Source organism: Phocoena phocoena, chromosome 11, assembly GCF_963924675.1.
Source record: "Phocoena phocoena chromosome 11, mPhoPho1.1, whole genome shotgun sequence".
NCBI lineage: Eukaryota > Metazoa > Chordata > Mammalia > Artiodactyla > Phocoenidae > Phocoena > Phocoena phocoena.
The window spans coordinates 9,736,284-9,753,459 of record NC_089229.1 but is presented as its reverse complement, the minus strand read 5'-3'; the positions used below and the strand labels follow the sequence as shown (position 1 = coordinate 9,753,459).

General features: G+C 47.7%; 1 protein-coding gene across 1 annotated transcript in view; it reads right to left on the bottom strand.

Moving 5' to 3' along the window:
- FAM227A (family with sequence similarity 227 member A) overlaps positions 1-17,176 on the bottom strand; it is a 79,147-nt gene that overhangs the window by 36,731 nt on the left and 25,240 nt on the right. Inside the window, 5 exon segments of the mRNA XM_065888128.1 lie at positions 3,482-3,669; positions 8,439-8,513; positions 10,157-10,269; positions 14,861-14,984; positions 17,026-17,130. Coding sequence (XP_065744200.1) covers positions 3,482-3,669; positions 8,439-8,513; positions 10,157-10,269; positions 14,861-14,984; positions 17,026-17,130 — 605 coding nt within the window.

The following is a 17,176-nucleotide window of genomic DNA, read 5'->3' as shown; positions in this document are numbered from 1 at the left end:
TCTCCTCTGGCCTAGCCTCGCATGTTTAACTACCTACTTGACATCTCCGTTTGCACTTCTCACAGGCAGCTTAAAATTAACAAGTTCAAAACTGAACTTGATAGCTTTCCCCCATCCCTGACCCTTCACTTTCCATCTCACAAACCCCACACACCTTCGGGCTGCTTAAGCCACACACTGGGATGCATCCTTGACTCCTCCCATTTTTCCCCCTCCTCCCCACTCCCAAAGCCAATCCACTAGCAAGTGCTGAAATATCCATCTCCAAAACACCTTCCAGATCTCTCTGCTTCTTGCCTCCTGCTGTCACTGCCTCTTCCTTAGACAACTGCAAAAGCCTCCTAACTGGTCTTCTGTCCCCCTCTCGATTATATTCTCCATATTCAGAAGACACTGTTCTTTTAAAAAATAGAAATCAGATCATGTCATCCCCTTATTTCAATGGATTCCCACAGCACTGAAATTACATCCATACTTCTTACTATGACCCACCCAACTCTGCAGGATCCAGCCCTTGCTACTCCTCCAGCCTCGACTCCTGCCCCTCTTCCACACACACACACTGGGCTACAGCGTCACTGGCCTTCTCTCTGTTCCCTGAATGTCTCAACTTCCTTTTTTTTTTTGCCTCAGGGCCTTTGCACATGCTGTTCCCTTTTCCTGGAAGGTTCTTTCATTCACTCTTCTAATGGCTGACTCCCTCTCATCCTTTGGTTCTTGGCTCAAATGGCACTTTCTGGGGGTGTTATTTGTCACATGTTCTCCATGTTCACGAGACCCAGGCCCCAAAGTGAAAGACTTAAGCTGCTCTCCCAGCTTCTTCTGTGGCTGGGTGCATAGGCTCTAGCCCTCAGAGGCAACGCACCTGCCTGAGACTTCAAGATGGAAATGAGCAATGTGAGGAAGTGGGGAACCAACGAGACTCTAGCTTTTGGAGAGACTGTTGACAGGGGCAACTGGCTTTTCAAGGAAAGCAGAGTGCCGTTTTGAGCATGAGTCCCCACTACCATTGGTCGGCGCACATCAGTGTACCTTTGCAGGGGTGTACGGTTTGGGCATCGTTCTTGGTGGCGTGGCATTTGAAACCAAAGCACTGGCCCGTCCTGGGGAGCCGTGCACCACTAATACCCTTTAATACATTCTTCCTCTTTAAAGTAGCTGGAGTAGATTCCCTTGTTTGCAAATAAGAACTCTGACGATGATTCCTCCTTACAAAGGTCTCATTTGACAATTCTCTCATTTTATTAGATGAACGAATGACCCGGTCTCTAATAGGTAGGAGCCCTTATTTATAGCTGAGCCTCATAGCAGAAGTCAGATGTACAGTTAGATGCTTTTTCATTCCCACTGTGCAAATTTCCAACACGAAGTGGGAGAAGGGCAAACCACAGGTCAGAGACTTAAAATGACTGCCATTCATTCCCCCGAACTGTGGACTCCCAGACGGATTGCTGCCATTGAAAAGCACTTTTGAACACAGCCAACTATTTCCTTGAGCAGATGGGAAAGCATGTTTGCTAAAAAGAAGAGAGAGGATCTGCCCGCACGAGGAATCTGATGACTCCTTCCATCCTGGTTTGCCCAGTAAAACTTCAGCTGCTTTTAAGGCTGGAAAGCTTTTGATTATTTCTATTTCTGGGGAAGAAAACTGACTCTCTTAGCTGGGTTTCTGAAATAACTGTCAGAAGATTTTACGTATTCCAGGACAAGAAAATACATGTGTTTGACACGGTTGTGACAGGCAGTGCAAAAACACTGAATAATATTTTGATCTCGGTCTGGGAGTGACAGCTGTCCCTCCACAGTGCCTGTTTTATCTATACTTTTGGAGGCTGACATGTATGGAGCACCATTATACACTAAGCACAGGGTGTAGAGTTTACATAGATGACCTCCTTTGTGAAGCCAAGAGATATTTGTTGAGTGTCTTCTTTGTACATGGTCTATTCTAGGAGCTTGAGATAGAAGAGGGATAACGGAAAAGAGGTCTTGTTCTCATGGAGTTGACATTCAAATAGGGGGAGACCGGTACTAAACAACATATAAATCCTGCAGGAAGAATAGCAGAGAGTGACAGGGAACCATAATAGGCAATGTGATGACAGAGCGGCCGGGGAGCCAGGGACGCCGCTAAGGCAATGACAGAAAATTGGAATCTGAAGGACAAGAAGGAGCCAGCCCTTCCCTCAGGGACCCTGAGGAAAGCACGTTCCAGGCAAAGGTGACAGCGAGTGAGGCAACTGGGCACGGGCCTGGAGCGTCCCAGAGGCAGAAGGAAGTGCAGTGAGGGAATGGAAGTGAAGCGGCTGGAGAGAGAGAGATGGTGGCTGGATTCTGCAGGGCAGTTCAGGTCAGGCTAAGGGGTCTGGAGTTCATTTGAAGGGCACGGGAGAAGCTGCTGAGGTTTGCGCAGGGAACAACCTCTTCTGGTGTCTGTCTGTCAAAGGTCACTCTGGTCGCTGTGTGGCGACTGGACTGGGGCTAAGAGTGAAGGAAAGGAGCCCAGGAAGAGGCTACTGCCACGAGCCAGGAGAGGAGTGACGCCGGGGCTGGGAATCAGTGCTCTGCCCTTCCCTTGCTAAGTTGAGAGCCTCCCAGGGAGGCCAACAGGGCGGTTGGACAGACCTGCCTAAGTCCCGAGCGAGGCCTGGGCGTGGAGGGAGATTTGGGTGTTACTGGCATATGCGTGGTATTTAAAGCCACCAGACCAGATGAGACCACCTGGGAAGAAGATATAGATAGAAGGGGAAGGAGCCAAGCTAGAGCTGACTGATGAGACAGGGAGCCAGCTGGGAAGGAAGACCCTTGAAAAAATCTGGCAACGTAGAAGCTAAGAGAAAAAGGCATTTCAAGAAGATGGGAGGGACTTCCCTGGTGGAGCAGTGGTTAGGAATCCGCCTGCCAATGCAGGGGACACGAGTTCGAGCCCTGGTCTGGGAAGATCCCACCTGCCGCGGAGCAGCTAAGCCCCTGCACCACAACTACTGAGCCTGTGCTCTAGAGCCTGCGAGCCACAGCTACTCAAGTCCGTGCACCTAAAGCCTGCGCTCCGCAACAAGAGAAGCCACCGCAATGAGAAGCCCGCGCACCGCAATGAAGAGTAGCCCCCGCTCGCCGCAACTAGGGAAAGCCCGTGCGCCGCAACGAAGACCGAGCGCAGCCAAAAAAAAAAGAAGGAGATGGGAGCAGCCCACCACACGAAACAGACCAGAAGAGTGAACAGGTTAGAGGCCAGGTGAGGTTGGCCAGAGAAGGTGCAGAGGCACGCGGAGGGCAGGAACCCGCTGGAGTGGCTGAGGAAAGGAGATGCTGGTGCAGACGAGTCTTTCAAGGGAATTGTGTGGGAAAGGCAGCAAGAAATGGGGGTGCAGAGACAAGGGGGATTTTCTTTGCAAAGGCAAGAGATGCTAGAGCAGGACTGTTCAACGATGGGAGTGATCCAACAGAGCAGGGGAAAACTATGATGCAAGAAAGAGGGTGCCAAGTGCAGGAGTGGAAGCCGAGGGGCCGAGGTCCAGGCACAGGTGGGGGGCAGGGCCCTTCCTCCAGGGGCGCCGGGTTGGCAGGCGGCAAAGGTACAGATGGGGGCAGGCTGTTTCGTGGTCGGCAGGCGAGGGTCTTACTGCTGACCGCTTCTAATTTCTCAATGAAGACATTCCCTGGGAGATGCTGGGGTGGAGGGCACGTGGGAAAGGCTGACGGCAGCCGGAGAATTCTGCAAAGGGAACAGGATAAGGCTTTGGAGGAGTGGGAACCTGGACGGGCTGGGGAAGCGTGGTAACGCAGGCGGGCAGGGCTGAGTGCCCAGCTGAGACGTGTGGCCGTGGATCTACAGGGAGCCCAGCCACGGTCGGTGTGCTGCAACCTTCGTGGTGTCAGGAAGAAAGCACTGTTGTAACTGTGCTCATTTCACACCTGCAGAAACCAAGTCTTAAGAGAGTTAAGTAACTTGTCTAAGTCTGCACAGCTAGAACCTGAACCCGTGAGACCAGGCTCCTAGGCAGAGATCGTCAACCCCTGTGGGTACATGAAGACTTTCCAAGGAATAGTGGGACTGCCGGTTCTAAGAACAGCCATCTCCAGATCCTCAAGTTTCCTTAGTTACTGTTTGCTATGAGTGATCGTCCTGAGAATGTGCAGGTGTTGGCAGTATCCCTTAACCCCACTTTACAGAAGAAAAGCACACCTCCACCCACCCCAAACATCTTTTTGGTGAAGGTTCCAGGGTGGAAACACTCCCAACTTTGCACCAAACAAAGGGGGAAGGCTGTTCTAACAGTAGATCGAGTCTCGTAAGCTACTTGTTAAGAATGAAGCATGAGAAACGGGGATGTCAGTCCAGAGCTCAAAGAGTAGCTCGGGAGAGCGCCGTGATCAGAGTCGTGACCGAATAACTATATAAGTGCTCTGAAGGAGAGGGATGTGAGCACGGATGACAAGGGTCCAAATCCAGACCAGGGTCAAGACAGCCGACCCTGAGGACGAGGGCCTCGGCTGAGATGGAAGGATAAGTGTGTGTCCCCTGAGACAGGGGCGACAAACTTCTGCAAAGAGCCAGGGAGCAAATGTTTCCGGCTTTGCAAGCCATTGATTCTCTACAGCAACCACTCAACTCTGCCGCAGAGTCAACGGCAATAACCAACCAGCAGCTGTGACTGCGCCAGTAAGGTCTTATTTACCACAACAGGCAGTGGAAGGCCCCATTCTTAGTTTGCCTGGACATTTATCAGAAAAAAATAGGCCTTGGTTGGTAGCGTTGGATGATTTCAAGCTACCACTGGGAGGAGATGCTGACAATGATGAGGGCAGTGGTGGAGGGATCTTTCCTGGGACAAAAGGAACGGCAGGTCCAGAGGCCAGGTATAGGTAGGGGGTGTGGTGTCTACAAGGAGAAAGGTCCCTGCGGCAGGAGCCCCAGAGTCCGGGAGGGTGGCAACAGGGCTGGCCAGACATGGCAGGGCCCCACAGGGCCGTCTACCCCAAGGCAGGAGGAAGCTTTCCAAGGCTTGGAAGGTGTTTTTCATTTGGGCTGAGAGGACCGTGTTTAGGGCTGGGGGAGTAGGGCAGGGCCAGGTGGTGACAGGATGATGTAATTAGATTTGTGTTTTGAAAACACTGCGGGGGGGGGGCGGGGGGGAAGCGGGGGGCGAGGTATGAGAGCCTGAGGGAGACAGGAGCCTACTGCACTAGTGAAGGAGCTCAACCTCTGGGGTGTTGGGAGAGGAGTGGTGGTGCTGGGTGCTACGCAGCAGGGCAGAGGAACTGGGCAGAGAGGAACAAGGAGGTGTGGGGAGGGGGGCCAGGTTCAGGCTGGAGATGAGGGTCACTGGGGAGGAGAAGATACAGAAGCACCTGTGCTGTGGCCTACACTTGAAGATTGCTTCCTCTCCTCTCTCCCCCCAGTCCTTGCATTTCTGGCTACCCTTTAGCGCCCCACTCATCCATGTATATCTGGAGGACTAGCAGGACCCCTCCCCGAGATGATGGGGCGGGGAGTGCAGAGGCGCGGAACCAACCGGAAGTCACTGAAGCTTAGGGGGCTCCAAGGGGTCTGGGTCTGTGCCTCACACTCACCTGAGGGCAGCAGACCTTCTTGCTCTGGGGGGACTTCTGTCTGGAGTATCTCCTAGAAGTGAGGAAAGAAAAATCTCTTCCTAGGGAAGAGAAAAAGAGTAGTTCTTCAGTTCCTTCTTGTCTTGGGGGTGACACTGCAGAGGAGGAGCTTTGAGACAGCCCCCCTCCCTGGAGGCAACAGCAACAGCGAGAGGACTGGCCTCTGACAAAGCAGAGCCTCTCGGTCATTCCACCTGCTGAGTGACCTCGGGCAAATTACCTAACATCTCTGATCCTGTTAAAGGGTGTGAATACTAACTACCTTGAAGGGCTGATGAGCCGATTAAAGCAAATGATGTATGCAGGGAGTACACAGGGCAAGCACTCAACCCATAAGAAAAAACAAAAAAAGCACTGGCTTCAAAAGAAACACAAAAACTCAGAACTTTGCACAACTGAGATGAATAAATGTTGGACTAAACACTTAAAAGAGCGACAATCTATCAACCTCTTAAGGTGTTAAATTTAATATTCATTGAAATGTCATTAAATTCGAAGGCAATTTCCAGGTTAGAGTGTTCTTTCACTTTGAAATTCCTGTGTGTTCATGGCGACTGCTGGGAAAGCAAACCTTTTGAGTCAGTAGCTGCAACTGCTTAGACAAATAAGTAGTGGCTATTATAATTTCCAGCTGATAACCGCAGCCATACTCTTCCCTAAGGGCTGCCGGGTATGTTCTTCCCTTGTGCCCTGGACCAGGACTTCTCACACTGGAATGTGCTTACGGATCCCTGGGAGACCCTGGCAAACTGCAGGCTCTGCTTTAGTCGATCTAGAGAGACGCCGATGCTGCTGGTCCTCGGACCACACTTACAGCAGCGAGTCTTTGCCACACCACGGGAGCCACGTGGGGCAGAGAGGTGAAGGCCCAGCAGCCTGCCTCCTGAGCCAGGAAACCTACCCCAGGGAGGAGGCCTCATGGGAGAGGGGGATGCTGAAGCACCCTGCCCTCCTCCCCTACCCATTCTATTTCCGCTCTTCTCGGCTGGCATCTAAGAGCGATGGTGTTTGCTTACACGAGGGTGGCTCTCTATCCCCAACCCTGTTAATTCCTCCAGCACACCTTTCTCTACTCTGTTTTCACTTCTGTATCACTTTCCCTGAAATCTGGGTCCCGCCTTTTACCACCTGATGTTAATAGCTGTTTCAAAGTTCACTGACAGGGGTTTTTTTGGAGGCGGATGATGAGAATGTTTTGGAATTAGTGGTGATCACTGAATTATACATTTCAAAGGGGTTAATTTTATGTTATGTAAATTAGGTTTCAATAAAGCCGATATATAAAGATCACCAACAACCTATCTGTATGATTCCATGGCTTCCTCCTAGGCCTTGTTCTGGGGTACGCTCTGTAGTAGTTGGCACCACTGACCATCCCTCAGTAGAGCCCACCTTGGCTGCCACAGCCCTATTCTTTCTGGGCTCCCCCTGCCTCTGATTTCTCTTGCTGTCGCCTCCTGCGTGTAGGAGGTCCCCAAGGCTCTGACCTCAGCCTCCTTGTCTCCTCCCTTCTTTGATATTCCCATTTAGAGGTAATTTCTACAAACACATGTATCTGAATAAATCCTCAGGTGGGAGTCCCAGCCCCGATCTCTCCCCTAGCCGTATCACCAACAATGTCTTAGACATCTCCACCTGATGTTCCATCCTTCCCTCAATTTCATCATCTAAAATTGAACGTATAGCCTTTCTCCACAGACCTGATCCTCCTCTCTATTTCTTACTTCTAAATGGAATATCTACAAACGCTGGCTGCTAGATGCTTAGAGCTGCTTAGAATCTGGAACCCGCCCCAGCTCCAGTCTCCTCCTGGTCCTACTGTGCTTGAAAGCTCTTGAATTTCCATGAGTTTCCATCTTGCTTATGGCTTCACGTCCATCTTCACAACTGTGCAGAAAAGCGTTAACACAGCAGTCCTGGCTACTGTCCCTGAAAAGTCCTGATTGCAAGCTTGGCCCTTGATTGGCATCTGGGAATGTAGCTCTCGGGAGGGCTCCCACCACTGATAAGAGTGGTTCACTGTGCCTAAACTGTCGGTGCAAACAATGTGGTTTACGCTGAATACCCACTTTCCTTCTGGGAGTTTGGAATCTGGGTATGTGACCACACAGGGGAGCGCCTATGTGATCAGCACCCAGGAAAACCCTGGGCACTGGGTCCCTAACGAGCTCCTCTGACAGGCAACATTTCACACGTGTTGTCACAACTCGCTGGGGGAATTAAAGTGGGTCCTGTGTGACTCTGCGGGAAAGGACTCTTGCAAGCTTGCTCCTGGTTTTACTGGACTTTGCTCCATGTGTCTTTTCCCTTTATTTTATTTATTTATTTATTTATTTTTTGCGGTACGCGGGCCTCTCACTGTTGTGGCCTCTCCCATTGCGGAGCACAGACTCCGGACGCGCAGGCTCAGCGGCCGTGGCTCACGGGCCCGGCTGCTCCGCGGCATGTGGGATCTTCCCGGACCGGGGTACGAACCCGCGTCCCCTGCATCGGCAGACGGACTCTCAACCACTGCGCCACCAGGGAAGCCCTGTCTTTTCCCTTGGCAGATTTTGCTTTGTGCCCTTTCGCTGCAATAGATCACAGCGGTGAGTACGACTACACACTGAGCCCTGTGTGTGTCCTAAGGAATTACCGAAAGTTAACATGGCCTTGGGGACAGTTCCCCCACCCTCGTTTATCCTAGCCACAATCCTAACTGCAGTTTTCCAGCCTTCGGAAAGAGGGTCTTTAGGGGACACCTCACCCAACTTCCCACCCAACACGGAACCTTTTAGGCAGCATGCAGCAGCTCTACCAGGGCCCTCCAGGGATAGGAGGCTCACCGCGGTGAGACCGCACTGCCTCTTAGGAGGTCCCTCCTTCCTGCTGAGCACGCTGCTTTCCCCGAGGGCATTAGACTGAGGGAGGGGAACGGTTTAACTGGTCAGAGAGGCCAGACTGACCGAAGCAGGAGACTGATTAGCCTATCTGGACAAAATCCTGGCTCCCCAGCTGTGCTGGAAAACCCTGGGCACACGAACCTCTCTGCACCTCAATTCTTGCTGTAAGATGGAGGTGACAGGATTTCTCAAAAAGCTGCGGTGTGGAATGACACAAGTCAAACGGTGGCTGGTGTAGAGAACGACGTGTGCATTAGCATTAGTTTTATTCAGATTACGGCTATGTGCTCGGATACATGCTCTTTGACAGAATGAACTGTTTTCACCATATTTAAGAAAAAAAAAACTCTTCTCACTCCTATCCCCTCCAAAGGGTCCTAGATGTTGCTACGGGGGTTTGATTAGCCAGATGTTGTCTGCTCCCTGGGTCCTACTGACCATTACAGACAAGGCTTTGCTGCATCCCTGGGGTGCCCCATAAAAAGGGGCAGACAGCCCCCAGCTGGAGGATGTAAATTTATCCTAACCCAAGGTGGGGTCTCCCTGGCTTCACAGTCCTGAGTTGAATCCTGGTTTAGCCACCCACGGGCTGGCTGCCCATCACGGTCCTTTCGCTGTTGCCACGAGGACTGTCTCTGTTCCCTCAGCGCCTCTGGGTCTTCTCACTTGCTGTCCCCTCTGCCTGGAACACAGTGGTCCTTCGCTTCACCTGCCACTTACTGACCTTCTCAGGGCTGGCCTGGGTCCCCCTCCTGCTGCTGCCTCAGCACCCTGTATACCTGTCACCAGTGCCCAGTCCACTGTAGGATAACTGCCTGACCTCGATTTCCCACTAGACCACACAGCGGAGGCTGTGCTTGCCTCCACGCTGTGTTCCCAGTGTTTATTTAGCACAGTGCCTGGCACGTGGCACTCTTTACGTGTCTGTTAAGTGCGAAAAGAAAGTTGGCTTTGGGCAAGTTGCTTCTCTGAACTCTGGTTTCCTCACCTGTGAAGTGGATTTAATGTGTACTTCAGCTGGCCGTTGTGAGGATTAAATTGAAAGGATACCTGGGGGGCTTCCCTGGTGGCGCAGTGGTTGAGAATCCGCCTGCCGATGCAGGGGACATGGGTTCGAGCCCTAGTCCGGGAAGATCCCACATGCCGTGGAGCAACTAAGCCCGTGTGCCACAACTACTGAGCCTGCGTTCTAGAGCCCACCAGCCACAACTACTGAAGCCTGCGTGCCGAGTGCCTGTGCTCCGCAACAAGAGAAGCCACCGCAATGAGAAGCCCACGCACTGCAACGAAGAGTGGCCCTGTTCACTGCAACTAGAGAAAGCCCACACACAGCAACAAAGGCCCAATGCAGCCAAAAATAAAAAAAATTAAAAAAATAAATTTATATATATATATAAAAAAAGGATACCTGGTGCCTGGCACATGGTAGACACCGAATAACTGACATCTACCTTTTTAAAATTCCCACACATCCCAGCACTTTTGGTGTGCTGGCTCTATAGTTGCTAAGCATTAACATTTCAGTCATTTTGGAGGCTAGTTTGAGGTACGTGAGAGAGAACCAGGCCTGAGGATTTCAGTATCAGGGCCCCTCCCAGCCCGGACTAGATGGTAGCTGGGTGTGGCAGGGGACAGAGGGGACGGAAGTCCCTAGCTGGCACCTTACCCTTCCGCAGACTTTTTCTCTGCAACATTAATTCTTCTCTCTGGAATCTCTCTGGATCCAGTTTCGAGTAGTCCCAGCTATTATAGCTATGTGGGCAAGGATATATACCTAAGAGGGAGTCAAGAGTGATCATGAAAACTTCTGCAAAAGAGAAAGGGAGGCAGAAAATGGAAGACAGAGGCCTCTGAGATGCCCCTGCTGGTCCCGGGGAGGCTGAGCTTCCAGCATTACCCCTCCTCCCTCCCCTCAGTACTGGCCTTGTAGCCTTGAGTGAGCCACTTCCTCTCTATGAGACTTTGGTTTCTTTATCTGGAAAACGGAGATGTGACGCCCACCCTGCCCTCCCGACAGCGTGAGTGTGAGGATGAGATCACACCACAGACGTGTGAACCTGTGACACACTACACAGATGTGAAGGCATAGTAATTATTTGTTTTCCTGTCTATCTCCTCCGCCTGGAAGGCAGGGGCTGGGTCTGATTCATCTTTGTACCTCCAGGGCTTAGTATTGGACCTGGAACACAATAAACAGGCACTTAGCAAATGTTTGTTCAACACACTATTACACTTTGCTGGGCTTCCCTGGTGGCTCAGTGGTTAAGAATCTGCCTGCCAATGCAGGGGATGCGGGTTCAAGCCCTGGCCCGGGAAGATCCCACGTGCCGCAGAGCAACTAAGCCCGTGTGCCACAACTACTGAGCCTGTGCTCTAGAGCCCGTGCTCTGCAACAAGAGAAGCCACCGCAATGAGAAGCCTGCACACCACAACAAAGAGCCGCCCCCGCTCTCCCCAACTAGAGAAAGCCTGCGCACAGCAACAAAGACCCAACACAGCCAAAAATAAATAAATAAAATAAATAAATATATATATAAAAAAGAACAAGACAAGGGTGCCCACTCTCACCACTCATACTCAACATAGTACTATAAGTCCTTGCTGGAGCAATTAGGCAAGAAAAAGAAATAAAAGGTATCCAGATTGTAAAGAAAGAAGTAAAACTGTATCTGTTTGCTGATGACACGATATTATATATAGAAAACCCTAAAGATTCCACGAAAAACTGTTAGAACTAATAAATGAATTCAGTAAAATTCATTTTTACTGAATATAAAATCAACATACCAAAATCAGTTGTGTTTTTATACACTAATGGTGAATTATCTGAAAAAGAAATAAAGAAAACAGCCCCATTTACAATAACATCAAAAACAATAAAATACTTAGGAGTAAACTTAGAGCCAAGGAATTAAAAGATCTATACACTGAAAATTCTAAGACACTGACGAAAGAAATTGAAGACACAAATAAATGGAAAAATATCTCATGTTCATGGATCAGAAAAACTAATATTGTTAAAATGCCCATTCTACCCAAATCATCTACAGATTCAATGTAATCTCTATCAAAATTCCAATGATATTTTTCACAGAAATAGAAAAAAATTCTAAAATTTGTATGGATCCACAAAAGACTCCAAATAGCCAAAGCAGTCTTGAAAAAGAACAAAGCTGGAGGCACCACACTCCCTGTTTTTAAACTATATTACAGGGACTTCCCTGGTGGCGCAGTGGTTAAGAAGCCGCCTGCCAGTGCAGGGGACATGGGTTTGAGCTCTGGTCCGGGAAGATCCCACATGCTGCGGAGCAGCTAAGCCCGTGAGCCACAACTGCTGAGCCCGCATGCCACAACTACTGAAGCCCGTGCACCTAGAGCCCATGCTCCGCAACCAGAGAAACCACGGCAATGAGAAGCCCGTGGACCGCAACGAAGAGTAGCCCCCGCTCGCTGCGCCTAGAGAAAGCCTGCACGCAGCAACGAGGACCCAATGCAGCCAAAAAAACATAAATAGATTTACAAAAATAAATAAATAAACATATTTCAAAGCTATGAAAATCAAAACAATATAGTACTAGCAGAAAAACAGATCAATGAAACAGAATTGAGAGCCCAGAAATAAACCCGTGCATATATGATCAACGAATATTTAACAAAGGAGCCAAGAATACTCAATGGGCAAAGGATAGTCTCTTCAATAAATGGTGTTGGGAAAACTGGATACTCATAAGCAAAAGAATGAAACTGGACACCCCTTACACCATTCACAACTCAAAATGGATTAAGGACTTAAACGGACCTGAAATCATAAAACTCCTAGAATAAAACCCAGGCAAAAAGCTCCCTGACATTGGTCTCGGCAGTGATTTTGGAGGGTATGATACCAAAAGCATAAGAAACAAAAGCAAAAATAAACAAGTGGGACTACATTTAACTAAAAAGCTTCTGCACAGCAAAAGAAACAACAAAATGAAAAGGCAACCTACAGAATGGGAGAAAATATTTGCAAACCATATGTCTAATAAGGGGATAATATTCAAAGTCTGTAAGGAACTTATACAACTCAGTAACAAAAAAATCCAAACAGTCCAATTAGAGAAAGAGAAAGGATCTGAACGGACATTTTTCCAAAGAAGACATACAAATGACCAACAAGTACATGAAAAGGTGCTCAACATCACTAATCATCAGGGAAATGCAAATCAAAACCAGTATAAGATTATCACCTCTCACCTATTAAAACAGCTATTGTCAAAAAGACAAGAGACGACAAATGCTGGCGAGGTTGTGAGAAAAAAGGAAACTCTTGTGTACTGTTGATAGGAATGTAAGTTGGAACAGCCATTATGGAAGCAGTATAGAAGTCCCTCAAAAAATTAAAAATAGAAGTACCATATGATTCAGGAATCTCACTTCTGGATATACAGCCAAAGGAAATGAAATCACTATCTCAAAGGGATATCTGCACGCTCATGTTCACTGCAGCATTATTCACAATAGCCAAGACCTGGAAACAACCTAACTGTCCACTCACAAATGAATGGGTAAAGAAACTATGGCATGTATACACAATAGAACATTATTCAGCAATAAAAAGGAAGGAAATCCTGCCATTTGTGACAATATGGATGGGCCCTGAGGACATTTTGCTAAGTGAAATAAGTCTCAGAGAGAAAGACAAATACTGTATGATCTCACTTATGTGTGTGTAATCTAAAACAGCCAAACTCATACAAGCAGAGAGTAGAACAGTGGTTGCCAGGGGCTGTGGGTGGGGAAAATCAGGAGATGTGGGGCAAAGGGTACAAACTTGCAGTTATAGAAGGAACAAGTTCCAGGGATGTAATGGACAGCACGGTGACTACAGTTAATAACACTGTATTGTACACTTGAAATTTGCTCTGAGAGTAAATCTTTTTATTTATTTATTTATTAGTCTATCTATTTTAGTTATTTATTTTTGCCTGTGTTGAGTCTTTGTTGCTGTGCACGGGCTTTCTCTAGTTGTGGCGAGTGGGGGCTTCTCTTGTGGAGCACGGGCTCTAGGTGCATGGGCTTCAGTAGTTGTGGCATGCGGGCTCAGTAGTTGTGGCGTACGGGCTTAGCTGCTCTGCGGCATGTGGGATCTTCCTGGACCAGGGCTCGAACCCTTGTGCCCTGCACTGGCAGGCAGATTCTTAACCACTGTGCCACCAGGGAAGTCCTGAGAGTAAATCTTAAATGTTCACCATAAAACAACAACAACATGATGGGGATTATGTGAGGTGAAGGATGTGTTAACTCACCTGCTTGTGGTAAAAACTTCACAATGTATACGTGTATCAAATTATCATACTGTACACCTTAAACTTCCATAGTGTCCTATGTCAATTATATCTCAATAAAGCTGGGGGAAATTTTATTCCCTAGCTGACGAGTGACTCACTGTGCCTAGACTGTTTATATAACAATGTAGCTGATGCTAAACACCTGCTTCCCTAGAACTTTGGTACACGATAGACAGAGGTGCCTCCATGACCAGCCCGCAGTAAAACCCTTGGGCGCTGTTTCTCTAACGGGCTTCTGGGCAGAAACATCACACACATGTTGCCACGTGTTCACTGCAGTGGGATGAGGGGCTCTGTATAACTCCTCACGGGAGGAGGAGGGCTGCGCGTGAATTCCTCCAAACAATGCCTGTCTTTCCCCTTATGATCTGGCTGTGGACCCTTACTACATCGTAATAATAAGTCTTAGCCATAAATACAACTGTGTGCCGAGACCTGTGAGCTCTACCAAATCTCCTAATGTGGAACTGATCTCGGAGACCCTCAACACAGTAGGAAATGTGAAAGGTGCTTACTTAGCACAGTACCTAGTACACAGGGAACCTCTCAGCTTTCAACGACCTTAGAGGATGTCTGGGTTGAGATGGGGGACGTGAGGAAGGAGACTGAAAAGTAATTGACAAGCAAACATCAAGCTGGCACTGTGTGCGCTGCAGGGAGAGGGGGACGACAGTTGGGTCAAGTGGGGTCACAGTGCGGGTGGAAGGTGGGCTTATCTAGCCAGCACACTGCTTTTGGGTTCCTGGGTCCATCGGCCTACAGCACATTGTTAACTAACAGGGCTGTGCCGAAACCTGCTCCCTGTCGATGCAGCTGGGGACGAAAGGGGACTAGGAATGTCTCAGAACTGTTGGAGGGAGCAGAATCATGAGTACTCCTCGGGCTCTAACCACACACTTTACTTTCTTTATCGTCAAGGAGAGAAAAGAACAGCTGCCTCGATGAAGAGGTGTGATGGCAAACAGGAACCTACCTGGGCTCGGGTGGAAGACGTGTTTCTGGAATTGCTTTCCCCAGGAGAAAGTAGCCACCTCTCACCTGAAATCCACAGGCTCATCGTGTTACAGATGTCAGACTTGAATTCGTGAGTGTTGAACCAGGACTGAGGGAAGCAGCAGCAGAAGCTGGTGTACAGGGCTTTACTCAGAAGTGATGGCAACCTCTGGGGGGCAAGCAGAGCTCAGGCAATATTCTGGACATTTCCACACCCAGAAAAGAGCCCCTGACTTCAGAAAGGACCTGTGATAAAACCCTCTACCTGACACCGTGCTGCCTTCCTGTTCACGAGGGAAGCAATTTCTATCTGCAGCTGCCCCACATCTCGGTGGACCCCTTACCCTACCTGGGGACCACTCCTCAAACACCATGCTACGTTGGCCAGCAAAGCCCCCTCCCCCAGCTCCTCTGCACGCGGTCTGTGCCTCAGCCCCTTCTACAACCTGGCCAAAGATTAGCGCAGAAGATAACAAAGTACATTTGCCATACCCATCTTGCTGTCTCCCAGAGAAAATATTAAGTCCTACTTCCTGGTTTGTTTTTTTTTTTTTCCTTTCCTGTGCATAAGTAGTACTGTTGTTCCTTTTTAACTATGGTTAAGGTCAAATTATACATTTATATCTGGCTTATTAATTTAACATCATAACATAAATACTTCCCCGGGTTACTATAAACTCTTTGGGATTTTTTTTTTCCAGTAGCGACCTTCATAATATTGTGCTGAGTGGCCATATCAAAATTTATTTAAACATTCAGCATCTGTGGATATCGTCTTGTTTCTAGGACTTTGCATTACAAATTATGCAGAATAACTATATTTATTTATTAAGCTAGCTCAGTGTCTGGCACATATTAAGCAATCAAAAATTTGTTGAATGCATAAATGAAAGCAGCTTTTACTATATATTCAAATATGACTTCCAGAAGATGGTATAATAAGAGTAATAATAGCAGCTATTATATATTGGGGGCTTAGCGTGTGCTGGGTGATATGTCAGATGCCTTACAAACATCATCTCATTTAATACTCAGGACAACTCAGCGAGAGAGGCATCATTGTCCTCATTTTATGGGTGATGAAACTGAGACACTGAAAGCCTAAGCAACTTGTTAAGCAGATGCTTGACTAGTGTAAGTGCCTTTCAGCCCGTCTGTCCCAATTCACTTCCCACTCAGGCTGTCTGAGCGCCATTTCCCCATGTCCTTCATAACACTGGGAATTACGTTTTTTAATCTATGCAATCTAGCAGGTAAAAAGATGTACCAAAGGATTGTTTTAATTTGTATTTTCAATTATTATTATTTTTGGGGGGGCCGCACCATGCAGCATGCGGGATCTTAGCTCCCCGACCAGGGATAGAACCTGTGCCCGCTGCAGTGGAAGAGCAGAGTCCTAACCACTGGACCACCAGGGAATTCCCTCGATTATTGTCAAAGGTGAACTTTTTCTCCCATTTTTATTTCTTCCCTGGTGAATGTTTATGTACTTTGTCCATTGGTCCATTTTTCTTATTGATTTGTAAGACTTCTTTATGTTGTGTGGCATATATGTTACCAGTATTTTTTGCATAGTTTCTCATTTGCCTTTTAACTTTGACTGTAGCAATTTAAATAATTTATATAGTTAAATCGGTCTTCTTATGGTTAATCCCTTGGGGTCATATTTAGAAAGTCCTTCCCTACCCCCAAATCATGTCAATATTCACTTATATTTTCTTCTAGCAACCCTTTTAGTATACATGTACATACACACATATATAAAAAGTACATATGTATATTCATAATTTTCAAATCTCATGCTTATTTAAATACTATAGAAATAAATAAAATATAAAAGGAAGCTTCTTATAACCTTATTCCCTGGAGATAATAAGCATTGCTATGAGTTTGGTAAATATTTTTCCAGACATTTTTTTTCTACTCATAGGAACACATACATATACATATAATTTTTCTAACATGGAGTTTTGTTTTTCACTTGAAATACATCATTACATCTTCCCTATCAGTATATATAGATCTACCTTATTTTTGGTAACTGCTGCATTACAAGTCAGTGTATGAATACATCACAACTTACTAATTACTAATTACTAATTACTTACTAATTACTCCCTTATGGAAAGCACGTTAAGGGCATTAACTTGGCACTAGCAGTGAATAGCTATCCAATGTGATTTTTTTCCTAAACAGCGATTGATGCTCACTTTTAAGAGAGCCTCTTCATAGTGGGACCTGGATTCACGAGACAAAAGAAAGGCGTACTGCTGGGCTATCCGGTCGAACAGCTTGCTCTGGACTTCCTTCTTTGGCTACCAGGAATACAAACGGAGAAGGAATTACTAGAGCGCCTTGTTG